This window comes from Phyllobates terribilis, unplaced genomic scaffold (genome assembly GCF_046119375.1).
Source record: "Phyllobates terribilis strain yellow unplaced genomic scaffold, ASM4611937v1 Scaffold_5__5_contigs__length_657084704, whole genome shotgun sequence".
Taxonomy (NCBI): domain Eukaryota; kingdom Metazoa; phylum Chordata; class Amphibia; order Anura; family Dendrobatidae; genus Phyllobates; species Phyllobates terribilis.
In genome coordinates this window covers 151,052,037-151,079,436 of record NW_027362765.1, presented here as the reverse complement: position 1 = coordinate 151,079,436, position 27,400 = coordinate 151,052,037, and the positions used below count along the sequence as shown (strand labels likewise).

The following is a 27,400-nucleotide window of genomic DNA, read 5'->3' as shown; positions in this document are numbered from 1 at the left end:
CTTATGGGATGTTGAGTACCGGCACTCGATGAGGTGGGTGCCTGGACTCAACATCCCATAAGGTAACTATTGTACACTTGTCTTTCTACTACTATACCTTTTATTTACCTTATTGGTGGAATATGATATTGCGCTATAGCTATTATGTAACCTTGACCCATATACACTGTGTGCAGAATTATTAGGCAAGTTGTATTTTAGAGGATTATTTTTATTATTGATCAACAACTATGTTCTCAATCAACCCAAAAGACTCATAAATATCCAAGCTTAATATTTTTTGGAAGTTGGAGTGTTTTTTTTTCGATTTGGCTATCTTAGGAGGATATCTGTTTGTGCAGGTAACTATTACTGTGCAGAATTATTAGGCAACTTAATAAAAGCCAAATATAATCCCATCTCACTTGTTTAGTTTCACCAGGTAAACCAATATCAGTGCACAAAATTTAGAAATAAACATTTCTGACATGCAAAAACAAAAACAAAAAAAATTAGTGATCAATATAGCCACCTTTCTTTATGATGACACTCAATAGCCTTCCATCCATAGATTCTGTCAGTTGCTTGATCTGTTTTTGATGAACATTGCGTGCAGCAGCCACCACAGCCTCCCAGACACTGTTCCGAGAGGTGTACTGTTTTTCCTCCCTGTAGATCTCACATTTTATGATGGACCACAGGTTCTCTATGGGGTTCAGATTAGGTAAACAAGGGGGCCATGTCATTATTTTTCTTCTTTTACACCTTTACTGGCCAGCCACACTGTGGAGTATTTGGATTCATGTGATGGAGCATTGTTCTGCATAAAAATCATGTTTTTCTTGAACGATACCGACTTCTTCCTGTACCACTGCTTGAAGAAGTTGTCTTCCAGAAACTGGCAGTAGGTCTGGGAGTTGAGCTTCACTCCATCTTCAACCCGAAAAGGTCCCACAAGTTCATCTTTGATTATACCAGCACATACCATGCTGGCGTGTGAGTCGGAGTGGAGCTCTCTGCCCTTTACTGATCCAGCCTCTTGCCCATCCATCTGGCCCATCAAGAGTCACTCTCATTTCATCAGTCCATAAAACCTTTGAAAAATCAGTCTTAAGATATTTCTTGTCCCATTCTTGACGTTTTATCTTATGTTTCTTATTCGAAGGTGGTCGTTTTTCAGCCTTCCTTACCTTGGCCATGTCCCTGAGTATCGCACACCTTGTGCTTTTTGATACTCCAGTAACGTTGCAGCTCTGAAATATGGCAAAACTGGTGGCGAATGGCATCTTGGCAGCTTCATGCTTGATTTTCCTCAATTCATGGGCAGTTATTTTGCGCCTTTTTTGGCCAACACGCTTCTTGCGACCCTGTTGGCTATTTGCCATGAAACGCTTGATTGTTCGGTGATCACGCTTCAAAAGTTTGGAAATTGACTGCTGCATCCCTCTGCAAGACATCTCACAATTTTGGACTTTTCAGAGCCCGTCAAATCTCTCTTCTGACCCATTTTGCCAAAGCAAAGGAAGTTGCCTAATAATTAAGCACACCTTATATAGGGTGTTGATGTCATTAGTCAACACCCCTCCTCATTACTGAGATGCACATCACCAGATTTACTTAATTGGTAGTTGGCTCTCAAGCCTATGCAGCTTGGAGTAGGACAATATGTAGAAAAAGTATCAAAGTGATCAAAATACGCATTTGCCTAATAATTCTGCACGCGGTGTATATGTGAGGTGTATTTGTTGCTCGGCTATATGAAGTGATTTATTTATGCAGTTATATTGGAGATATTGATTACAACTTACGATTACGTATATGTTACATGTTACACGTACGCCGCCTAAGTTCAGATAGGGGCGAGACATGAATTCGCTGGAATCCTGGGGGAACTGTTACTCAGGGCGACTATAGGCTGCAGTTTCTCTCAGGCACAGGATAGATTCAATTGCTGACCAGACACATTTGACAAGAGTCCTCAGAAATGTTAGAACAGTAGCATTTAATGAGGCACGGCCAGTGCAATTTAACAGTACAATCTCCTTTGCAACACAGTAGTACACAGTCTATCCTGTAGCACAGTACAGCACAGTTTTAATGCATGCACAACCACAGGCTTTTCCTTTACAAGGACTCAATAGTACATCATTCTTTATCCTGCATAGAGATGGAGGGGGGAGGGTTTGATGAGGGAGATGATCCCTGTGACAAGATTCCTCTCAGTCCTTATCTTTCTGCCTGACAATACTCAGCACTGTTAGCTCAGGGAGTCTATCTGACCTGTGTTTAGCTTCCCTCCTGGCCTGAATTCTGTTCCATCGCCTTCTGTGAGATACAGATCATAAGCCACCTTTCTCTTGGGCTCTAGCCAGACAGTAAACAACTTCCCCACAATCAACCTGGGGCTCTGCTAAAACACTCCCTGTCTCCTGTGACTGTGTTAACCCCTCTAGTTGCTGGATGCACAACACTTCCTGTGTGCTGTGCTTGTGTTACTTCTAATAGTTGCTGGATGCTTTTGAAGCAACAGCACTACTTCTGCATGTCACATACAGTATTTATCTATTTATTGTATGCACATGCACTTTCTTTAAATACTATTGTATTACAGTGTTATCTAGCCATCTTATTTTTTGTCCCTACATATTTGGTCATTATGTTTATGCGCTATTTATATGTCCAGGTGCATTCGCCTAACATTTATCATCTGTGGTGTTTCTTTCATTTTTAGTATGTTTTTATACATTGTATGTTTATGTCAATAAAATATTTGCTATTTTAACTTTTGGACATATAGTTAATTTATGCGTTCGATTTTTGGTGTTCATATAGTGTATATGTTGGGGTGCCAACTCTCTGCACATACTAACATTCAAAGGAATTGTGCTTTCAACAAATTTTGCATAAATCAATAGTATATGAGACTATAAAAATCTTTGTAATATATCAGAGAATGCTGCTTTTTTCCCCACTTATGATCCACCTCATCCCCCAAACTCATCATTCACCCTGAAAAACAGATCAACTCTGTCTTAGTCAAGACAAGAAGAACTGCCAGTTTAGTGAGTTGTCATGTTACACCTCCTATTATCCTTTATGGAAAAGGAAGGGAGAGTGAAAATCAGGTGGAGGCACAGAAAGATTGTGCTGAGCTTTCTAACAAGTCTGTTACTTCACTCCTGTACTAGATTCACATCTACACTGCTCAGTACAGCAGTATAATTTCCTCCATGCTGTTCCTGCTTCTGTCTGTGTGAAAACTAAGAAATAAAGAGCAGGAATCCCTCTCTATGTGATGTGTACCAGAGAGATCATAACAGCTAGTCTCCTTTCCCAAGCTCAGAGTCAGCTTGCATGGAGGTGTGAGGGGAATGGGGAAAATGCAGGATACAAGTCATATAATGGCCAGAAATGGTGTTATTCCTCATGTGCATACACAGCACAACTTATTCTCAAAAGTTAGATGAAAGTATAGTTACCCTTTGATCTAGCAAGAGTAATTTAATGCATTTACCTCCAGAATCTTTGACTGAATTGAGAAAGAAAAATGAAAGATCTCAGGAGGTCACAAACCCAAATGCCGGAAGCAGAGAGTTTTCTAAGGCAACATGAGGATGTTAGGGCCACTCTCATCAAAGACAGTCTCTTTCAAAACGTGGACTACTAGATGATTAGCTGATTTCCCCATGTCCGAATTCTAGCACTTCTTGCAAACAAATGATTTTGCCAGAAAAACCACAACCAGTCCGACACTTTCCTTGTAATGGCCTCTGCAGAGGAAATGTAGTGTTACACGGCGTCTATTCAAATTAATGACTGTACAAGTAGTACAAGGATGTCTCAAGTATGCCAGAATGTGGAGATTCGGGTACAGCATGGCTCTTTTCTGACTTGTATAGGGGGGTCCAGAACTGTGGATTTCAATCTTCATCCCTAATAGGGCATATGGATAAGGCCGCCTTTATGAGACAACCCTATTAAAAGGCACATCTTTGGCTAACAGATGTAAGTGCACTTTATGGAAGGATGAATTCTAGGTAGTTACTAACCATAATATAGCAACAAAACCTGAGTAAATTGCTCTCTGCATTGAGAAAATTTCTGCTCTGTGGTTTTCAGGAAATATGTAATTCTTACCTCTGTGATCTTATAACATAATCGTATACCAGTCAGCACATGGTCAACAATTTTTGTAAGCTATCGCCGTACTCTTGTAAGGTCCAACCTGGTGGAAGGGACAATTCTTGGAAATTACACTGACTAATTTATATCCCATTTTTCTAGCTTTGAAGTAATCATCTGCGTCCAAACCTCAGGAAAAAGCCTGCCCAAGACATTAAGTAAGAGTAATGGACTGACTATGCAATTTTTATCCAACTGCGAGTAATCCCTTTAATTATCAAAGACCATGGCATTGCAGAAGAAAGATAGCAGTGTTTCATCTGTCCATCAAATTGTCTTCTATCACCACTTTTCAGATCTCTTAGCTGACATTCAGCTGGACAGCCAAAAGAGCAGATTTCTACGAAGAACCCTCTTCCTCGATTCTTCAACATCCAGCAAAACAATTTCTATTACAGTGACGGATAATAGGGCACCTGTCTGCAGCAATGCCACAGCCTACCTGCGGGTATGTATCAGGTAGAGACAGATACGTAGATAGATAGATACGTAGATAGACCATGCAACAGCACTCTGGAATTAATGTATACATTAACTCCGTTATTGCTACACATGTTAAACATGAGGTTTCTTGGTTTGCATTTTTGACCAAAAGTGTATAAACCCATCTACCAAGACATGGTGACCATATTTCAGGTGAGACCCTAATCCTACAGATTCCCCTCTCCACATGTTAGGGCCTCAAATGACCCAGGGAAGAAAAGGATCTAGTTATACTCTGATCAAAAACAGTCTGGGAAAGATGGATGGATAAGAGCACGTGGCCTTGGAGATGGATAGATAGCATCAAAGAAAGCAGCACTATTAAAAACTAATATAGTAAAATGTTGCAAGCATCAGGGTACCAAACCTATATCCACTATATACGTACAGCAAAAATGGCAGCACTCCAGGCATGGGATAGTGAAAAAACTGTGGTGTTTATTCATCCTTGTATGTGCAATGTTTAGGCTGTTTCTCCTTTTGAAAGAGACGATCTCTGATGAGAGTGGCCCTAACATCCTCATGTTGCCTTAGAAAACTCTGCTTCTGATACTTGGGTTTGTGACCTCCTGAGACCTTTCATTTTTGTTTTTCAATTCAGTCAGAGATTCTGTTGGCAAAGACATTAAATTAAACTTGGTAGATTAAGGCTATGTTCACACATGTTGTGTTTTTTTTTTTAAGTCAGAAATCCGCAGCAAAACTGATCTCTGGCAGGAAATCAGCTGCGTCAAAAACGCAGGTTTTGCTGCGTTTTTTTGCTGCGTTTTTTCAGCGTTTTTTTTCACTGTTCTGTCTCTATTTATGCATGTACATAAAGTTCTGTAAAAAAAAAGAACTCCATTCTATTTTGCCACCAAAAACGCTGAAAGAATTTACCTGCGTTTTTTGGTACGTTTTTTCAGCATTTTTTTCACTCATTACTTCCTGTGGGTGAAAAAACGGTGACAGAAATGACATGATCTATTTTCCAAAAACCCAACCAAGATGTGTGAACAGAGAATTCTGGTTTCTCACAGACTTTGCTGGTACTGCAAAACGCAGCTGAAAATTTGCATAAAAATCTGCAGCAAAATACACTGAAAAACCCAACTTGTGTGAACATAGCCTTAAGGGTAACTATGCTTTCAACTAACTTTAGAGAATAAGTTGTGCTGTGTGTGCACATGAGGAATAACACCATTTTTGGCCATTATACGACTTGTATCCTGCATTTTCCCCATTCCCCTCACAACCCCCATGCAAGCTTCACTGCAATTGACTCTCATTACTTGAGAAAGACTCACAGTTTGTTGGGCAAAAACATCACACATACATAGGTTAATAAAACCATAGTTTTTTTCGCTATCCCACTTCTGGAGTGCTGCCATTTTAGACAGACATAACCACTGATCATTGTTTCTTACAGGATGAATCAGAGTTTAAGGATAAACTCAGTCCTATAGCTGTCAGTGTTAACTTCAGTTTGGCTGTGCTACCTTCAAATGTTTTACCTCCTATAATACACGGAAATACCTTTCTTCAAGAGCAGGTAAGACATTGAGAACACATGGATGTCTAACCTGAGCATTATGGTTCTTACGTACAGCCTCACACCATACCTCCTAGACTACAAATGGTAAGAGAAATACAGTTTGGCTGCAGATCAATAGCTACCAAAGATGACTTATCCTGTTAATGAGAATGATGCTATAGCAAATCCTAATGTAAGACAAGTAGTGACAAGTTCTATATGTACATGCAGCTAAAGTCTTAGAAGAACACACATCAAAACCTTTAGTGACTGTTCATCCTAAAACTTTGTTCACATTTGGTAAAGTGGTAACACTGAAAGATGTGTCGTTGCTGCAAATACAAGCCATGGCAAACAACACAAGTTAATGCTCACGTAGTCACTATCTTCTCTTAGTCTTCAGGCTTGTTGGCCCCTAGAATGTTGTCTCTTCTGTGAACTTGCCTTGGGTGAAAGATGGTACTTTTATTTTAAGACATTGCCACGTCATATACCTCTTACCTTTTGTATTCTAGATTCATATCCTTTTGGACTGTGGTGAAGACAATATCTGCATACCAGACCTTCATCTAGGGGCAAACTGGTCAGTTCTGCTAATAATTCCTAATTCTATGTTTTGACTGGAACACTGGACAAGCTTTTAGACACATGATTGTACCATATGTCACCACCGTAAGGGCCAAAGTACATGTTAAAGTCGACCAAATCCACTGATTTTACCATCACCTGCAGACCATCTAATGTATATGGGGTCCTCCCAACTCCACCAGAAAGAGAAAGATCAGCCATGTTGAATTTGTACATCAATTCTTTTATATTTCTTTTTTATCTGGAACCAACTTACTCTATTCTTCCCACTGAAAAAACATGCATGCTCGGCCAAACTGAGCACTTATGTATACAAGCGATAGGGAGATACAGCCGTCAGCAGAATGAGCATTTGGCTGGCAGTTTTTGAATGTCCACGGGCAGCTTAATTTTTTTGTTCATTAAAAAAATTGGAAAACTACATTAAAGAAGCACTCCTCCCATCAAAGTTTTTATTCTCTTAATATATTGCAGTTGTAAGGGGGAAGACCGGGGTGTAAGTACTTTCAGAATAAGGGATCCGGAAAAGCCAGGGCCATGCCTCTGGTTGCAGGGGGAAGACAACACAGGAGTCAGGTGACTGGGAAGCTGGGGGTGTGTCCAGAGCAAGCGCTCAGGAGTCAGGTGACTGGGGAGCTGGGGGTGTGTCTAGGAAGAGGGAGAAAAAGGAGGTTTGAGCGTGAAAGCAGGCAGTTGACAGTTGGAGTCAAGCCCGACTAGAGGGAGAAGAGGCGCAGGGTCCGTGGAGTTGAGCAAGTGAGGTGCAGTGTTATGGACTAGGGGCTCAGCGGGTCAAACCAGAGACTGCCCGCTGGCGCCAGAAGACAGAGCATTATTTTGGCGGGGAAGCCAGAAGGAAACAACACCGGCATCAGCCGGCAACTGCCTTGTGGGGAGCAAGAGTCAGCTAAGTGTAAAACTGCCGATTACAACCGTTTCGACTCTGCTACATCTAGCCAAACTGTGGATTGTCGGTTATAGCCTGTTACCTGCTACTTCCCTTGTTGTCCCCATATTTTCCCTGTTACTCCCTGCGTGGAGATTGACCCTGTTACGATAAATACCCCCTGTTTATTAACCCTGTACTGGCTACTCTGTGTTTCTGTGTCACTGCATCTAAAGTACCTGTGTCGCACAGTCATCATATAAGAAAAAAGTATATGTATAACTTATATTTTATAAACCTTTATTCCATAGCTAAAATCATTACATTAGCAATCAATTAAAGAAGCCTTCCTACCATCAGTTTTTATCTTCGTAATACACTGCTCAAAAAAATTAAGGGAACACTTAAACAACAGAATATAACTCCAATTGAATCAAATTTCTGTGAAATCAAACTGTACACTTAGGCTATGTGCCCACGTAGCAGATTTGATGCCGAGCGTTTTTGCCTCTCTCTGGCAGAAAAAAACGCATGCAGATTTACATGCGTTTTTTCTGCCAGAAAGAAGCGTTTTGGGTTTTTTTACATGCGTTTTCGCATGTGTTTTTTCAAGCAGTTTTCCAAGCAATTTTGAGCATCACTTGGAAAAGTGCTTGACAAGTTGGTCAAACTATATAAATCCATGCAACCGGCATGGATTTATATAGTGTGACCAAGTAATAGTTAAAAAAAAGAATAAGAATGGTAAAAAATAAAAAAAAAAGATTAAACTCACCTTCCGATGTTTTCCCGGTGTCATCTCTGCTGCTTCCGGTCTCTTGCAATAATCGCGCTGTTGTGATGGACCTGCGGTGACGTCATTGAGTCATGTGATGGGTCACATGACTCAGTGACGTCATGGCAGGTCCTTCACAACAGCCCGAGCATTGCAAGAGACGGCGTGGACAAAACATCGGGAGGACATCGGAAGGTAAGTATAAACTTTATTTTTTATTTTAAATTCTTTTTTTTACAGATTCTATGGTACCCGAGTCTGGAGGAGAGTCTTCTGTCCTCCAGACTTGGGTACCATCCGCACATTAGAACGCGCCAATTACGCAAGTACAGATGCAGTCTTGCGGAATTGGCGCATTCGAATGCACGTCAATGGCGGCGATTACGCTGCGTGTCCACAAAATTAATGGACATGCTGCGTATTTTTGAGCGCAGCAAAAACGCTGTGGAAAAATACGCAGCATGGGCATTGAAAATGCGGATTTGCATTGGAGACCATGGGGGAAGGTTTACCAAGCGTTTCCCAAGCGTTTACGCTGCGGAAATTCCACAGCATAAACGCTTGAAAAACATCGTGGGCACACAGCCTTAGGAAGCAACACTGATTGACGATCAATTTCACATGCTGTTGTGCAAATGGATTAGACAATAGATGGAAATTATTAGCAGTTATCAAGACACCCTCAATAAAGGAGTGGTTCTGCAGGTGGGGACACAGACCACATCTCAGTACCAATGCTTTCTGGCTGATGTTTTGGTCACTTTTGAATGTTGGTTGTGCTTTCACACTCGTGGGAGCATGAGACGGACTCTACAACCCACAGAAGTTGCTCAGATAGTGCAGCTCATCCAGGATGGCACATCAATGCGAGCTCTGGCAAGAAGGTTTGCTGTGTCTGTCAGCGTAGCGTTCAGAGGCTGGAGGCACTACCAGGAGATAGGCCAGTACACCAGGAGATGTGGAGGGGGTCGTAGGAGGGCAATAACCAAGCAGCAGGACTGCTACCTCCGCCTTTGTGCAAGGAAGATCAGGAGGAGCACTGCCAGAGCCCTACAATATGACCTCCAGCAGGCCACAAATGTGCATGTGTCTGCACAAACGGTTAGAAACCGACTCTATGAGGGTGATATGAGGGCCCGACGTCCACAGATGGGGGTTGTACTCACAGCCCAACGCCGTGCAGGACGCTTGGCATTTGCCAAAGAACACCAGGATTGGCAAAGTCGCCACTGGCGCCCTGTGCTCTTCACAGATGAAAGCAGGTTCACACTGAGCACATGTGACAGACGTGACAGAGTCTGGAGACTCCATGGAGAGCAATCTGCTGCTTGCAACATCCTTCAGCATGACCGGTTTGGCAGTGGGTCAGTAATGGGGTGGGGTGACATTTCTTTGGAGGGTCGCACAGCCCTCCATGTGCTCGCCAGAGGTAGCCTGACTGCCATTAGCTACCGAGATGAGATCCTCACACCCCTTGTGAGACCATATGCTGGTGCGGTTGGCCCTGGGTTCCTTCCAATGCAGGACAATGCCAGACCTCATGTGGCTGGAGTGTGTCAGCAGTTCCTGCAAGCTGAAGGCATTGAAGCTATGGACTGGCCCGCCCGTTCCTCAGACCTGAATCCGATTGAGCACATCTGGGACATCATGTCTCGCTCCCTCCACCAAGGTCACGTTGCACCACACACTGTCCAGGAGTTGGCGGATGCTTTAGTCCAGATCTGGGAGGAGATCCCACAGGAGACCATCCGCAACCTCATCAGGAGCATGCCCAGGCGTTGTAGGGAGGTCATACAGGCACGTGGAGGCCATACACAATACTGAGCCTCATTTTGACTTGTTTTAAGGACATTACATCAATGTTGGATCAGCCTGTAGTGTGTTTTTCCACTTTAATTTTGGGGGTGACTCCAAATCCAGGCCTCCATTGGTTAATAAATTTGATTTCCATTGATGATTTTTGTGTGATTTTGTTGTCAGCACATTCAACTTTGTATAGAACAAAGTATTCAATGAGAGTATTTCATTCATTCAGATCTAGGATGTGTTATTTGAGTGTTCCCTTTTTTTTTGAGCAGTGTATATTGCAATCATCATATTATATAGCACTGTGTACATATAATTGCTCATTTTGCCTTTCTACCCAGATAATTCTTATTTCTCTGGTCTATGTAGAAACAGGACATCTCTTTTCCCAGCATTTATCATTCTTCCCTTCAACTCCTGACCCAGATGCTCCCCATCCCCCTGCCAGGGACTTTTGCAGTGACATGACTCATACAGGGAAAAGTCACCTCCTGTTTCTACATAGAGCTTAGTCCTAATCAAAAAGAGAATAATTACCTGGGTAGAAAGGCAAAATGAGCAATTGTAAGTACACACTGCTATATAATTTGATGATTGCAATATATTAAAAAGGGTAAAAACTTTGATGGGAGGAGGAGTGCTTCTTTAACTGTTGTATTTATCCTGGAGCTACGATCATGGAGAAATACATGTAGAATTTGGGGACATATAGGATTATGGTTTGCTTGAATTGCAGCAGGGTTTTGGTTTATTCTTTTTTGAATCCTGGGAACAAGAGCAGAAATAGGAGTGTGGCTGCAGTGCTGCGAAACCTAGTTGGAAATGATGAAAAATGGATTAATTCTGCTGGTAATCTGTCGTGACTTCAGGTTATTCCTCCTGATTTAGTGAATTCATTAAAGTAAAAGTCACGTTAGTTGATAAATGACTTTCTACTTCTTTTCCAAGGAATGAAGAACCTCTTGTTATTGGGGTAGATAATCTTGCACAAATCCATTTCAATGCCAGAAACCATGGAGAAGGGGCCTATGAAGCAGAACTCTACATCTGGCTTCCATCTGGGACACACTACATGCAGGTCTTAAGTCAAACTAAGGTGTGTTGGTTCGTACAGTAGTAAATTTAGCCAATACTATGGTCATAAGAGAACTTCTATAGTAAACCATTAGCTTATATTTTAGAAAAAGGCGATAAAAGTTGTTATAACTGATGGTAATAATAGTTTGGTGTTTTTATAGGAGAAAATAATTTGTGCTCCCAGAAAAGCAAATGAAACTGAACTTGTTATTTGTGAGTTGGGGAATCCCATGAAACAAGGGGCAGAGGTGAGTTCTATGGAACAAAGACATTGTAGAGAATATTAATTCCTTACTGATTACAATACAGTTATCAGAGCTTTATAACAAGTCATACACCTGTGCGTCCATCACATGACAAGGACAAACTTATATGCCCTTGGAGTAAATAATCACTTTCCATTAACGGATATGAATGCCTTCGTAGATTTTTTTTTGTCTTTAGATGAATGTATCTTGGGTTAAAAATATACTTTGCAATTGGGTTTCATTAAATATTTTGCACCATTTGGCTTTTACAGGTTCTTTATTTCCCAAACACATTGCCATCTGCAGAATCAGTTAACTAAAAATCCACCAGTGAGTGTAATTTCACAATGAGTTTGTAGCTCTCTGTGCTGATTTATGACCACCGACCACATCAAAGTTGAGTTGAAATTTGATGTGGTCATAAATCAGTTAGGAGGAGCGGACTTAAAGAAGCACTTCTCTCATCAAAATTTTAATCCTCTTAAAATATTGCAATCTTCATATTATTTAGCACTGTGTACTTACAATTGTTCATTTTACCTTTCTGCCCAGCTAATTCTTCTCTTTTGCATTAGGTCTATGACATCATGTAACTAAAAAAAGACTAGGTGAATCCTTCTAAGAAGTCTCTTTTCCTTGCATGAGTCATCCTCTTCTTCAACTCCAGACCCAGCCGCTCTGCTCCCCCCCCCCCTGCCAGGGGGATGAGTTAATGACCACCTACGGAGTATTGCCACTGTCAGGAGAAATTGTATAACATATTCTGGGGACCATTTTGTCTTATTGTCCCTTCTTAAAATTAAACATTTGGATCTAAAGCAACATTTTAGTTGAAAAAATAGAACATTCATTTTAACAGCCCACTTTTATTGTAAAATTCTGTGAATCACCTCTGGGTTCAATACGAGCACCACACTCCTAGATGAATTACCTGAGAAGTGCTGTTTCCACAATGGGGTCACTTATGGGGGTGTCTTATGTTTTAGCACTTGAAATACGACATGGTGTCCCCAATCTGTTCCAGGCCAAATTGCACTCTAAAAGTCAAATCGTGCTCTTTCCCTTGTGTGCCCAAATAGTATTCTGTTTATTTATTATGCTTACTTCTATAGTGCCATCATATTCCACAGCGCTCTACACACATTTTCATCACTGTCCCCATTGTCGCTCACAATCTGAATCTCCTATCACTATGTCTTTGGGTGTGGGAGGAAACCCACGCACACATGAGGAGAACATAAAAACTCCTTACAGATGTTGTCCTTGGTGGGATTTGAAACCAGGACCCCAGCGCTGCAAAGTGACTGTGCTAACCACTGAGCCACCATGCTGACCATTTCCGACCACATTTGGGGCATTTGTGCACTCATAAATAATTGCACAACAAATTGCACCATTATCTTCCATTAACTTTGTTAGGGGTGCATTTTCCAAAATGACGTAATTTGTGGACTGTGTTTCTGCTGTTCTGGTACCTTGGGGACTCTGCAAATGCAACATGGCATCTGCAATGTATTCCAGCCAAATTTGTAATCCAAAAGTCAAATAGCGCTCCTTTTTTTCCGAGCCTTTCTGTTGGTCCAAACAGTAGTTTCTGAAAACATATGGTGTATCAGTGTACTAAAGAGAAGTCTTGCAACAAATGCTGGGATCTATTTTTCCTGTTAGCCTTGTGAAAATTATTAATTTGGAGTTTAACCCCTTACTTACCAGGGACGTATTAGTACGCATATTTGCGATCCCTCCGTTCAGTGAGGGCTGCTGCGCTGAGCCCTCACTGAACGGAGCACATGTCAGCTGATTCTTACAGCTGACATGTGCCCGCAACAGCCGCGGGTGGAATCGCGATCCACCCGCGGCTGTTAACATGTTAAATGCTGCTGTCAATCTCCGACAGCAGCATTTAACGCGCGCTTCCGGGTAGCGCGTCATAAGCCCCGCCCACCGGCGACCCCGTCACGTGATCGCGGGTCGCCGATGGGCGTGCATGACAACCCAGGGTCTGCAGCAGACGCCTGTGGTTGTCATGATCTTGTCGCTATGAGCGCCACCTAGTGGTCGGCGCTCATAGCACAGGACCATTTCTGCTGCATGCAGGGGACCTGCTCGTCCCCTGTATGTAGCAGAGGCGATCGGATAGTTGCTGCTTCTAGTCTCCTATGGAGACTATAGAAGCATGCAAAAAGTAAAAAAAAAAAAGTTTTTAAAAATATAAAAAAAAATAAAAAAATATAAAAGTTTAAATCACCCCCCTTTCGCCCCATTCAAAATAAAATATATATAAAAAAAACCCACATACACATATTTGGTATCGCCGCGTTCAGAATCGCCCGATCTATCAATATAAAAAAAGAATTAATCCGATCGGTAAATGGCGTAACGAGAAAAAAATTCTAAACGCCAGAATTGCGTTTTTCGGTCGCCGCAAAATTGCAATAAAATGCAATAACGGGCGATCAAAACATCGGATCTACCCCAAATGTTATCAATAAAAACGTCAGCCCGGCGCGCAAAAAATAAGCCATCAACCAGCCCCAGATCACGAAAAGTGGAGACGCTACGGGTCTTAGAAAATGGCGCTATTTTTTTTTTTTTTTTTTACCAAATTTTGGAATTTTTTTTCACCACTTAAATATAAAAGAACCTATACATGTTTGGTGTCTATGAACTCGTAATGACCTGTAGAATAAGAAGGGCAGGTCAGTTTTAGCATTCAGTGAACGTGGTAAAAAAAATAAATAAAAAACAACTGTGGTATTGCACTTTTTTTGCAATTTTACCGCACTTGGAATTTTTTTCCCGTTTTCCCGTACAGGATATGGTAAAACTAGTAATGGCATTGAAAAGTACAACTCATCCCGCAAAAAATAAGCCCTCACATGGCTATATTGACCAAAAAATAAAAACGCTATGGCTCTGGGAACAAGGGGAGCAAAAACGAAAATGCAAAAACGAAAAATGCTCCGGGGCTTAAGGGGTTAAACAACATTTTAGTTAAAAAAATACATTTTTATTTATTTTTATCTATTTTGCTTTTATTTCTGTGAACCCCCCCTGAAAAATTAACAAAGTTTCTGAATTTTGTTTTGAATACCTTGAGGGGTGATTTTTTTTTAAATTGGGTCTTGTTTGGTGGCTTTCTGACATATAGGCCCCTCAAAGTCGCTTCAAAAGTGAAGTGGTCCCTAAAACAAACAGGTTTTGTAAACTTAATTGTAAAAAAGGAAAATTGTTGCAAAAGTTTTAACCCTTCTAACATCCTAATAAAAAAAAGTTTAAAAACTGATGCTGATGTAAAGTAGACATATAGTAAATTATATTTATTAACTATTTTTGTGCTATGACTATTTTACAGGCATAAAAATTCAAAGATTTAAAAAAAAAATTCCCTTAAATTTTCTTCAAATTTCAGATATTTTCATAAATAAATGCAATTCATATCGACCTAAATTTACCAGTATAATAAAGTACAATGTGTTGTGAAAAAATCACTTCGATACGTAGAAGAAATTCAGAGTTATTACCAGATAAAGTAACATAACTCTGTATATTGTGTGATGGTGGTTGCAGCCACAAAAACACCACTTATTGATCGTGCTGGTTCCATCCATCATTAGTGTTTTCCAATAATTGTTTATATTTTTTTCTGCTGTTTCCCGACATATATTATAGATACCGGCTGCTCTACAGCTGACCATAAGTAACCTGGAAGAGAGTGGAAGCAACATCTCATTCCCAATGCAGATAAAGAGGTAGGCACAGGCTTTCTTGTATAATTCGAAATCCTCCATATACAGTCATAAGAAAAACGAAGTACACCCTCCTTGAATTTTATATTTTTTTTGTCAAGATATAATAAAAAAAAAGATCTGGTACCACCGCAGATGAACAACACATGACAATTTACACGTTGTCATTATTTATTTAACAAAAACTAGGCCAAAACGTAGGAATGTGTAAAAAAAAGTAGCAGCCAGGTACTGCTAATAAAGTGCCCTTGATTAATTGTTCTTCTTCAGCAAATGTGCCTACATGTATAAAAGCAGAAGTTTTGGCAGTTTGCTGGTGTGAAGCATTCAGACGTGTGTTAACATAATTCCACATCAGCAATGATCTCAGAGAAGCAACTCTTATTGTCCATCAATCTGTGAAGGTTTATAAGACCATTTCCAAACAATAACAATTTGGAGTCCATAATTTTACAGTGCGAAGACTATTCACAAGTGGAATATAATTAAGACAGATGAAAATCTTCATAAGAACAGTCATCCCAGTAAATTCACTCCAAGGTCAAATTGTGAAATGTTCAGAGAAATTGTAAAAAAAAACAAAAAAACAAAGAGCTACAGCTCAGACTCTAAAAGCCTCAATTAGCATGTTAAATGTTCAAGTTCATGAGAGTACATGTCATGTCCCACGACTTGGGAATCATACAGTATTGCATTGTTGCTGTCATGTTGCTATGCAATAAGGTTTGCCTTTTAGAAGATTGTCCTCCCTCTCGGCCTCCCTAATTCTGATGTCAGCAACTCCCTTATTTTTCTTCCTCATTCTGTGTCAGCCATCTTAAGAAGCACATGTCTAACAGCTCTGGTTCAGATTAGTCTTTTTTTGCCTACTGCAGCTGTTGCAGCTACTGCTACTGTAAATGTGCATACTACAAGAATTCCCCTTGAAAATAAGCCTTCTTCTAAACTCTTCATACTTGCCTCCTGCAGTCGAGTCAAGCTATCTGATGAAATCTCTTTGTGTGAGTAATGGTATTTAGACACAGCCTAGAAACAGTGTCTCAAGCGCACCCTACATTTGCAGCTTATGGAATCAGAATAATAAAAAAGAATTTAAAGCCAGATTCTAGCTTCTAAAACGATACAGCATAGACATCAGAACATCTACTCTCAGCATATAAGAAAGCATCAGTGTGTGTGTGTGTGTGTGTGTATAAAGCATTACAGCACAGCCTACCTCAGCATTCACCCAGCTAGAATCCAGCAGCGTGTGAAAAAACTGAGATGGAAGATAAAAAGCTGCATGCGCAAGGGCAGAAATGGAAGCGAGCGCAGCTCACGAGGGCAGAAATATAGGCTCTGGAGAAGGAATGTGAGCGTGCCACAGCCATGGCAAGCTTATCAATGGGAATCAAAGAGACAGCACCAGATTAAGCAATTTCGATACTGAAGAGCCTATGTACTAAAATAGCGCACCCCTGACTCCAACAATCGTTACTGACATTCCTCCAAAACAACGGGACGCAGATCCTTCTCCAGCATCTTGCATTCATGGTCAGTACAATGTGATACCAATCTCTCATCCTGAACCTCCTTCATGCACCAGAACATACCAGGTCCCTGCACCTCAGCAAATCCTATGACTTGGGAACAGCTGGATCAATGTTTTGAGAATCTTTTTGCTCAGCTGTAAGGCTATGTGCACACTGTGCGATTTTGATGCGTTTTCGGAGCGTTTTTTCCTGCGCAGAAATGCACCAAAAATGCTAGGTAATCCGTCTGTCAGCTAATGCAATGACAATCCTGATGTGCTGTTCACATGATGCGGAATTTTCCGCTCAGGATTGTCATAGCGTTAAAATCCGCAGCATGTCCATTCTTTGTAGCTTTTCTGCAGTGCAAAAACACACAAAGAATGGTCCCCGGGCCAGGGAAGAAGACTACTAATCCCATCATCCGACTGCCGCTCCTGCTGATAACAGCAGGAGCAGGCGTGGCTGAGGGGAGAAGTAGTATCCTCAGCTGAGCCGGCGTGTGCGCGATGTGTAAAAAAAATAAAGTAAAAATCTATTTATAATAAAAAACACCTTTCTCACCTGTCCGGCATCCTCCCAGTGTCCCCTGGTGACCCGATCACCCGGCGGCCGGCGGTGCACTGACTGGAGCGCCAGGATCCATGGCCCCTTCCCTGGCTATTAATATTAGCCTGCAGCTGTCTCTTTAGCCTTTTACTGTGTACATTTTACAGGGGGACCCTATGTCAATTTTTTTTCTGGGGTCCCCCTGTAATCTAGCCATTAAAGGCTAAGCAAACAGCTGTGGGCTGTTATTAATAGCCAGGGAACATTTTTGGCTAATGGCCCCCTCCCCAGCTACTAATATCAGCTCCCAGCGGTTGGCTTTCCCTCTGCTGGTTATAAAAATGACGTGGGAGCCCATGCCATTTTTTAAAAAAAACATTTAGGCTATGTTCCCATGATTTAGACATAGTAGCGCTTTGAACATGGCAAATTTTTGCTGCGTTCTATTGAACGCAGGTAAATCCGCATGTGTTTACTGAACCTTACGGATTTACGGCATTCAATACATTCTAGTGGTCGAATTTCTGTTGCGGAGACTAGCAACGCCACAAGAGAATTTAACATGTTGCAGTCCTGAATGATGCGCTGCATGTCAGTGTCCACGGGTGATCCGCAGTCTCAGATGTACGCATAGTGGACATGGGATTTCTAGAAATACCATCCACTATGCTGTAACATCTGGACGCTGCGGGTTTGACGCTGCATAAATATCCTGATCATGAGCACATACCCAAACTCACCCCCAGCATGTCAATTTCTGTAGCGGACACACTAGTCTCCGCTGCAGATTTTGACCGTTGGAAGTGTTATTATATGCGGTGGTTCCGCAAGTATTGAGTGCGGCATTAGAACACAGCAAAAATACGCTGCGTCCAAAGCTCTGCTGAGTGCTGATTGAGAGGACGTAGCGGCTAACGAAACAGTTGTGAGCTGTTATTACTAGCCAGGGAAAATGTTTGCCCAATGGCACCTTCCTAGGCTAAAAATAGCAGGTCTCAGCTGTCCCAGAAATTACATGAATGAAAATGCTAATGAAGATTGGATTCATGGGATTAGCTGACACCTAGCCCTTTTGTGTGGTGATGAAAAGGTGTCAATCAGACCCTTTCATTGCTACACCTAATTAACGTAAAGTAAAAAGTTAAATAAACACACACACATGGCATACACTTTATTTCAAATACAACAAACACATTCTTTAATCATTTAAATTAACCAATATACTCACCCCAGGTCTGATGGTAATCCAAGGCTTAAAGCAATGTCCCATGTTTCTTTTTTCAAATAACTTTATTTAGCTCCAAAAAGCATTCATTGATGTACAAAAACTCTTTAAAAAATGCATTAAAAACACATAAAAAACGTGTCAAAATCGGGGCAAAACGCATGTTTTTTCCTGCCAAGATGATGCAGAAACGCTGCAGAAATTTCAGCTTCAAATCCTGAACGTGAGCACATAGCCAAAGACTATTCTCCATTCTTCTGCCACATGACTCATACAGACACATCATTGTATTTGATAACATAGCAGGTTATTTCTAGCCTTTGCGTTGATAGCCCCCATAGGCTTATGTTCTTTATGTATTAACATCTTTGCCTTTTCAATATTACATACTAGAGATGTAATAACCCTGTATGAGATACTCCAGCAAGAGCCATTCTGTCTCTTAGCAAATGTTTTGCTCATTTACCAAGGATGAACATAAGTGGACTGCAAAAGATTAGAAAAGAAATTAAACTTTAATTTTCCCCAGAAAGTTCGCCACTCTTATCCATTAGTAGTGTCTGGTGTGAAACTGCTTAGCCCCATTCACTTGAGCATAAAGTGCATAGGTCAATAGCATAAAGCATAAAGTGCATAGGTCAATAAATAATGTTGCCACATATTGAAAATAAAACATGAAAGTTTATAAGTATTATTACTTTTCAGCCGAAACAGTCACAACTCAAGCAGCCCAATAGTTTGGGTACACTTGGACATCATAGTGAAAATGTCACTTGACCTCAGAGGGTAAGTATGTTTGTAAGGGATTTTTATAAATGGATGTAACCTATTGATAAAAGAAAGCTTCGGGTATAAAGCAGGTAAAGTGTGGATAATAGGATTTCTACCATAAAATGCATCAACTGCTAGAATGATTCTGAAATGATGGAACAATGATCTGGAACAATGCAGACATTAGGTGTATTGGATGTTCAAAAATGAATATCAACCTTTAAAGGGGTTGTCCCCTTTCAGATAATGCAAAACTGAAAACATGGGCCAGCACACCTGTTGGTAATATGTAGGTGCACATTCACACTGTGGATATTAACAGACAAATATAACCTGCTAGCACATAGCGAAGTGAGTCAGTAGAGTTAAGGTCCATCCTGATTGGGTACACCTTGTTGTGGTGAGACGGCTTTTACTCTTTTTGGATTAAAAAAAAAGTAAACTAAGTACCCTATGTTTTTTACATGTATTACCACTATCTGTTTACTTACAGAAGGGTCGTTTTTATTCTAGTTTATATTTCTCCCTTACAGTTAATGTTTGGCTCCCACTGCAGTTTGCTAAAAAATAGTAAACCGCACTAGTTCCCTTCGTCCACCACTAAGTCTCCACCGCAGCTCCTGGTGTCTGCACTGACTGCGGCTCTGATGTCGTATTGACAACGCGGCAGCCAATCAGCTCAGGGGATCTGCCAGTGTAGTCTGAACCTCCCCTTCAAAGCCGCTGAGCTCACTGATTGATTGTCTGCTGAACTGTTGATGGGATGTCAGTGCCACAACCAATGCCAGATGCAGAGAGCAGCGGCAAAACTCACCGGTGGACCTGGCGAAGGTGACTACAGAGCTTCTTTTTTTTACAATCTGTAGCCAGGGCCAAACATTTTTTGAAAGGGAACAACCTCTTTAATGCACATTTTGGTAGGGACACTCAGAGAGTTTGCATTAGTTTTAAAATATGCACTTCTTTTGATCCGAGAAATTGCGCCGCTCCCACACAGTATTGTTACAGTTAACATCATTTATGTGAATGAGTCTGAGCTGCTAAACTGTAGAAAAAAATAGTAAACCACTCTTTCTTATGATCTCATATCAATCCCCTTGTCACACATTGAGGTCTCTTAAAAAAGGGTGAGTCATTAGAAAACGAGGTACTGTTTTAATCAGGCTGATTTTTCTGATTTTTTTTTTCAATTTTGCACTTCCTATTCTGTACAGAAGATGTTTCAGCACTCTCATTATCATCACAGGCAGGATTATAATGACTGATAAAATAATGTATATACAGTAGATAACACATTATCCTCCATTCACAAAAGGTGATGGTCAAAACTCATCCATCCGCCCTGTCTTCACAATAACCTTTGCCCAGATTTCAGTAAGCCCAGGTTATAATTCTATAATTGTGCTCCACCATCCATATTTTAGCAATATGAACACCCTGAGCACTTGGGGATGGTGTTTTTCACTCTTATCACCTGTATTATACTCAGGAATGACTAATCAAATGGCTGTTCTTCATGGGCATCTACCTCCTATTGCATTGATAGGTATATGCATCTGTCCATATGGTATCTTAACTAATGAGGCTGCTATGATTCACTTCCTGGTTTCCCCCCCATTATACATGTGTAAAGCCCTATATAAACCCATGCTTTGCCTCCATTTCTATGCTTCCTCTGGAAGAAGCGACAGCGAAACGCGCGTTGGGCACTACAAGGTAATACCTACTTACACCATATTTTTTACAAATGTATACGGATGTAACTAGGATCTGTATCACTCAGAGCCAAGAATGATCTTATGTTAGAGCAGGAATGCACAACTCCCATCCTCAAGGGCTGTTTTTAGGATTTCCTTAGCAATGTACAAGGTGTTGGAATCATTCATCACCTGTGCTCATGATGACCACTATTTCTTTACATTTGTCACTTCATTGGCCCACTGGTTTGCTGCCAATTCTGTAGGTTATATAATTCTATCCAAACAGATTCTTTATCAATTTCTTGCTGGCAATGTCAATGGGAAAAACAGAAAGTAGGCATCTAATACTAGGCCTAGTGGCCAGTGTGACAATTGCAAAATATTTTCTTTCTTTTCCTCTGTGAAATAGGAGCATTCACCCCGCAGAAGTCATTCTCCCATTACCCAACTGGGAGCTAAAAGAGGATTCAACAAACCCCAGTGATAGAGGAGAAATGGTGACTCAGATCTATGAGGTAACCCTTTTCCTGTATTTAGAATTGACTTCACATGTGTGAACAGATACATACGCAGAAATGTGGCTTATGTGCTGACAAGTCAATGGAAAAGTCATGGTGCTGCTCTGAGGCCACAGAAACTTTTGTGGATTATTTCTATGTGCGACAATGTTGTATCGCACAATCAACCTCGTCGGGAGAAGCCACATCTGTAGAATTACATAGTATTCATCAAGTATTTAATTGACCAAGTATTGTTTGGCCAGGCTGGGCACACCAGAGCATTTGAGTCTTTTCCTGCTAGCTCATAGATTGGATTCTGAATCACGAGGGGGGTCAACTTAATAAAAAATCCCCTTTTAGAGTATTAGGTATCATTGTATGCTGTCTGTTGCCCAATTATCTGTTTTATGTTCTTTTGTAGCTGCACAATGGTGGGCCGGGCACTGTCCACGTTCAACTAGTCATTCAAAGCCCCGAAGACTATGAAGGGATGCTGTTTCTGTACCCATTCAGTTTGATGATAGATGACAACATGAAATGTTCTCCCATGCCACCTCTGAATGCTCTACAGGTCAGTGGATCCTGCCATCTTATTACATGCCAACACTTGTCTCTGCTCCATATTTCTTTCCCAAAGGATACACCGTCTTTCTAGTGGGTTTCTGATTTTCTTACAGTAGACGTTTATGAAAATCTGTCTTCATCCTTTGTCCGTAATTGCAGATTATCTTTCAAGTTCACCGTTGCTCCAGTGGATTTGCTAACTTGTTCTGAAGCCAAATATTTTGTAGATAAATCTGTGATTATAATCTTTGTCATAGGATTTGTTTTTATATTTAGCTTATGCAGCCAACTGTGGCCCCTCTCAGCAAGGCAGATAGTCATAGAGTGAATAGGAGAGAGTTGCCAAGAGGTGAACAGGATCTTGTAATAACAGAAAATGGAAACGAAACCACCGCAGAAGACGTTCTCCACCCTAAACTACCCATTCTGCTGGTATGTACCAAGGATGATCATTATAGTATAGCACCAGGTATAGTCCAGTTTACCTTAAAGAATCACCTCTCACCCACTCCACTGCCCAAGTTCACCCTTCACCCAATTCTCTGCTCACTCCCTCTGGTCTTCAGTGATGACTTTTAGGCCTCTAGCACATCTCATGCTGAGTAGTCTGCAGGCACGACATTGGCGTCTATGTTGTGGGTCACACCTCACATGACTGGCCGCCATTTTGCTGGACAGGATTCTGGTGAATCTGAATTTTTTTGTGAAAAATTTAATTTAAAGCTAATTCAATTTTCATCAAATTAATTCACTTATGTCTAGTGACAACCCATAATGTCATGGTAATGGCTGACATTAATTGATGTCACTGAGCATCTGCTGTTTCTAGGAAATGGCTCATGTAAGATAGGTAAATATAAAACATTAAAAGTTTTTTATGGTTTTAGCAAATAAAATTATTGTTTGAATAATGAGTTGATAAAGTCTTCATGGTATCAATTCCAATCCATTTCCGGATCTCCGGTTGCTGTCATTCAGGTATTCGTGTAGTGGTTGGACATTTGTCCTGTCCTCGTTACACTCTGTGTTCTAGTAGGCTGAGCTCCTGTGTGTCCATCACTGAACTTGGACTAACTTTTATCCCCTGAAAATATTTAATGGAGGACAGCAAGTAGAGATCTGTAAAACCATAAGCTATTGGTACAGAAAGAAAATTATGGTACATGACTATATGTAAAATAACCTTTATTCGCTGAAACTGCTTTAAGACTTATACGTGTGGACAATTTGTGGAGTTTGGTTTTTTTTGCTTCAGAATTGTAATAATTCATCTTGCTGGGAGATAAAATGTGTCATTCATGATATGGAAAGAGGGCAGAGATCAACGCTGAAACTTGATTCTATTCTGTGGGTCTCAAGCTTCCTCAAGGTAAGCCCGAATTTAGATGTCCCTATGAAAAACGGGTGCTGGAGCTGCCTTTATATTGCATTCACTGTTCTGTTCTGTGTGGAAAATTGCCCATGTTCGCTGGCTCACTGGCTATAATGGGCCTGTGTGTTGTGTGTCTGCGATCCGTGGCGCACACATGGACCAAATATATGCTCATCTGAATGAGCACTTAGGGGGAATTCAACATATTTGGATTTCTTGCTGATCAGATATCAAGGGTCAGTATGGGTCTAATTAATTTCGATTGGACTCATACAGGACATTCTCCACTCCCAATGTACCATCCCGGTACAGGACCATTACACTACGCTAAATAGGTCACAAGAAAAAAAGTATATGTATAACTTATCTTTTATAAACCTTTACACCATAGCTATAATCATTACAGTAGCAATCAATTAGAGAAGCGCTCCTCTCATCAAAGTTTTTATCCTCTTTATATATTGCAGTCATCGTATTATATAGCATTGTGTACTTGCAATTGCTTATTTTGCCTTTCTACCCAGCTAATTCTTCTCTTTTTTCTGCTCTATGTGGAAAAAGGAAATCTCTTTTCCCTGCATTTATCATTCCCCTCCAACTCCTGACCCAGCTGCTCCCTCCTCCCCCACCTGCCACTGACTTTTTCTGTGACTTATGACTCATACAGGGAAAACTGACCTCCTGTTTCTACATAGAGCTTAGAAGGATTCAGCTAGTCAGTTATTAAACACGTGATGTCATAGACCTAATGGAAAAGAGAAGAATTAGCTGGGTAGAAAGGCAAAATGAGCAATTGTAAGTAAACAGTGCTATATAATATGATGATTGCATATGATGGGAGTGCTTTTTTAAAATGTTTGCATATGCTTGGTGTCCATCAGTTGGCATCTAGCACCTGGTGCTATCTAGAACGGCCTTGGCCTCTAGATATTATATCCAGTTTGAAATGTTATGTTCTCTTTTCCCATTGTACAGAGACCACAGCAGCGATTTACTTTGCGTTCCAATGGCTACTTCGAGGTGACAGGTGTCCCTTACAGGATCAAGCCTACAGCACTGATAGCCAACCAGACCTCTGTAGGTTTTCTGACATTCACTTTGTATAAAGCTTTGGGATCTTACATTCTCACCTATACTGGACCAGTTTGACAGATCTTAGTGATGGATTGTTTTTAATGTCTGGCTATAAAACACTGATTTTATTAGTGGGGTGATTATGTATTCCTAAATATATAATATATGATGCCCTTCTACCCTCTCTTTCTGCTCACAGGCTGACCTGGTGGTCCAGTGGGTAACTCCTGATGGGCAGCAGGAGATCCCCTTATGGTGGATAATCCTTGGAGCCCTTGGGGGGCTGCTAATCCTGACATTGTTTATATTTGTCATGTGGAAGGTGAGTGAGACAAGTGGTCGCCATTATTAGCTGAGCTTAGTTTCCATAATATCCATTCCGGATTATTTTAGCCCTGTCTTAAATTTAATCTATGTCTCTGATTTTTGTAGTGCGGATTCTTTAGAAGGAACCGACCACCAACTGATGATGAGGACAGTTTAACCGGCAGACAGTAATGAATGACCTCTCTCTTCCAGTGGAATGTCTTCACAGCTTGAAGAACCTCTAGTACATGACCACAGCCTTAAACTTTTAAGAACTCATAAAATGCTTGCTGAACACCTCTTTTACATTCATGGTGGACAGTGATGCAGTGTAATATTTTTAGTGTTTTGCCCATTAAATAAAATGCCTTGTTTCTGTGGTAGTACACACTTGTTGGTCCAGTTCTTGATGCTTTAAATGTACTGGCTTGTAGCACTATGGTCCTTGGTCCGCTTCTGGCTTGGGGACATCTTCGCCGTGCTTTACCTGTGTATGTGTGACTTTTCTCCATCATGTCAAATACATACTGCTAGATCAATTGGCCCTGGTGTGTTTTCAGTGAAGGAAAAGTAGATTGTGAGCCTAATTGGGGACAAGGACTGACATAGGCGATTGCTATCTGTGTACATATCAGTTACCGCTCCCATAATTTATCTTAGTTTAGCTGTGTAGGGGCACAGGGCAGTAGTCGTGGGTGAGGGGCACACTCTGGCTCCTCACAAATAAAAGATAATGTCCTGTTTGTCGTGTGGTTTGCGTGTAATGGACAACACTCACTTTTGTTCCTTGAAGCTCCATCTGTTCCACGGGTCCGGGCTCTATCACACAGTTCACACCAGACTCTTGGCTCTTTTTCAACAATTCAACTATACTCAATATGCTCAGTTCAGACTTGGTTATGGGGACAATATAAATGGATCTTAGAAAATAGCATGTTCAACATCAATGTATACAAATCTGGTGACTATTATAACATGTCCATCATGAAATTATATATACGGACTAGATGGACCATTCGTCATAGATTATATAGAGAAGCAAAGAAAGGACGAGCAACAGTCCAGGATAATCTACAAAAGGTACAAAATTTATTGAATAAAATATACATACAGGATGGAGGAACAGATGGGAAACAAACAAATGTGTGGGGGAACTGTGAGAAAGGGACGCAAAAGAATGGAGCAATACAATTATATATATATATATCACTTAGTATCAAAAATTGATGTGTGAAGCCCAGCTGTGCTTGGTATCACAAATCCCAGAAGGGTGTATTGAAGGATTCCTCCACAAGAGGCCCCCATACCATTCACACATCTCCACCTTCCACCTCAGACCACCAGAGGGAGCTCCTTAGGGAGATATAAAAGGGAAGGTGGAGCCTGGCAGTTAGTCAGTTGGAGTCTTGAGACTACAGTCTGTGTGAGTTAGTCTATTCTGGTATAGCAGTGAGTTCAGTACAGTCTGAGAGGAGTTACCTCAGAGGACAAAAGCCTTTTCAGCTCCTGCAATTGCTATCCTGTAGTGGAGCTTATCCAGATCGAGACTCGGTGCAGCTCAGTGAGGTGAGCTTTAGGTGTGCCGGCGCCATAAGATCGGTGAAACGCGGCTCGCTGCCGTTAGTGTGAGTAGCCTATTGAGGGTCCGAGTAGGCCGAAGGCGAAGGAGTAGAGAGTTAGCTCATAGGGGGCAGAGGAGCTTAATTAGCTCACCCCGAAGAAGTAGTTACCGGACACCGGGTCCGAAGCTTGCCGGGATCTCCACGACCCAGTAAGATAAACCGGAATCCCTGGAGAACTACAAGTCCCAGGATCGCTAAAGTGCTGATACGTACCAGAGCCAGGAGACACATAGGCCCCGTGAGTCGGGAGCGTGTACTCCAAGAGAAGGCCCTACCACAAGGTCAGCCAGCGCAGGACAGAGACAAAGTTAGGCCTAGCTCCGGGCAGGTCAGAAACTTATTACGCAGCAGCAAGAACCAGGAGGCCCAAAACCTGCTCATTGGGGAGGATCCGGACATACACCCTTCACCCTACAGTGCTCCGGGGATTGCCTGAATTTCCATCAGTAAAATGTACTGAAGTGACTATTGTGTCCGTCCCTGTTCTTGCTCTGACCCGGCTGAGTCTCTCCTTGTCCTGTATCCCCGTTCTTATACTGCCCTGAGGCCCAGCTCCACCTGTGGGGAGCTATACCATCAAGCTGCCTTATCATCAGCCTCAGTGGACTGCGCAGCGCTGGTGATCCTCACCAGAAGCCACAGGTGGCATCACGAACTCTTTTCTAAACTTAACAAATATCAACCCCTTTTTAAAGAGAGGCCCAGGGTACGGGCCCGGGAGCCGACCACCGCGACATCCCTAACGGCCAGGCTAAAGGCCCGGGTACCGAGTTATCCCCATCTTCCTCTGGGCTAGTCATCTCTCTTCTGGCGTCACGAACAGGATTGCGTGCCCGCTGCAACGACGCCGTGTTTCGCCCGTTGCCACCGGGTACTGTGCGCCTTTATTTTGAACTGTGGACGTAAAGTTGTGGTGAAGG

At 41.5% G+C, this 27,400-nt stretch overlaps 1 protein-coding gene across 1 annotated transcript in view; it reads left to right on the top strand.

The window, feature by feature from the left end:
- ITGA2B (integrin subunit alpha 2b) overlaps nucleotides 1-25,208 on the top strand; it is a 65,160-nt gene extending 39,952 nt beyond the window's left edge. Inside the window, exons 17-31 of the mRNA XM_073683194.1 lie at nucleotides 4,264-4,319; nucleotides 4,458-4,609; nucleotides 6,053-6,175; nucleotides 6,673-6,740; nucleotides 11,161-11,308; nucleotides 11,451-11,537; nucleotides 15,210-15,289; nucleotides 19,277-19,357; nucleotides 21,452-21,557; nucleotides 21,964-22,113; nucleotides 22,383-22,538; nucleotides 23,362-23,475; nucleotides 24,454-24,555; nucleotides 24,752-24,874; nucleotides 24,985-25,208. Of these exons, the coding sequence (XP_073539295.1) occupies nucleotides 4,264-4,319; nucleotides 4,458-4,609; nucleotides 6,053-6,175; nucleotides 6,673-6,740; nucleotides 11,161-11,308; nucleotides 11,451-11,537; nucleotides 15,210-15,289; nucleotides 19,277-19,357; nucleotides 21,452-21,557; nucleotides 21,964-22,113; nucleotides 22,383-22,538; nucleotides 23,362-23,475; nucleotides 24,454-24,555; nucleotides 24,752-24,874; nucleotides 24,985-25,050 (1,612 nt within the window). The 3' untranslated portion in view covers nucleotides 25,051-25,208. The remainder of the gene's footprint in view (nucleotides 1-4,263; nucleotides 4,320-4,457; nucleotides 4,610-6,052; nucleotides 6,176-6,672; nucleotides 6,741-11,160; nucleotides 11,309-11,450; nucleotides 11,538-15,209; nucleotides 15,290-19,276; nucleotides 19,358-21,451; nucleotides 21,558-21,963; nucleotides 22,114-22,382; nucleotides 22,539-23,361; nucleotides 23,476-24,453; nucleotides 24,556-24,751; nucleotides 24,875-24,984) is intronic.
- Nucleotides 25,209-27,400: the final 2,192 nt, after the last annotated feature.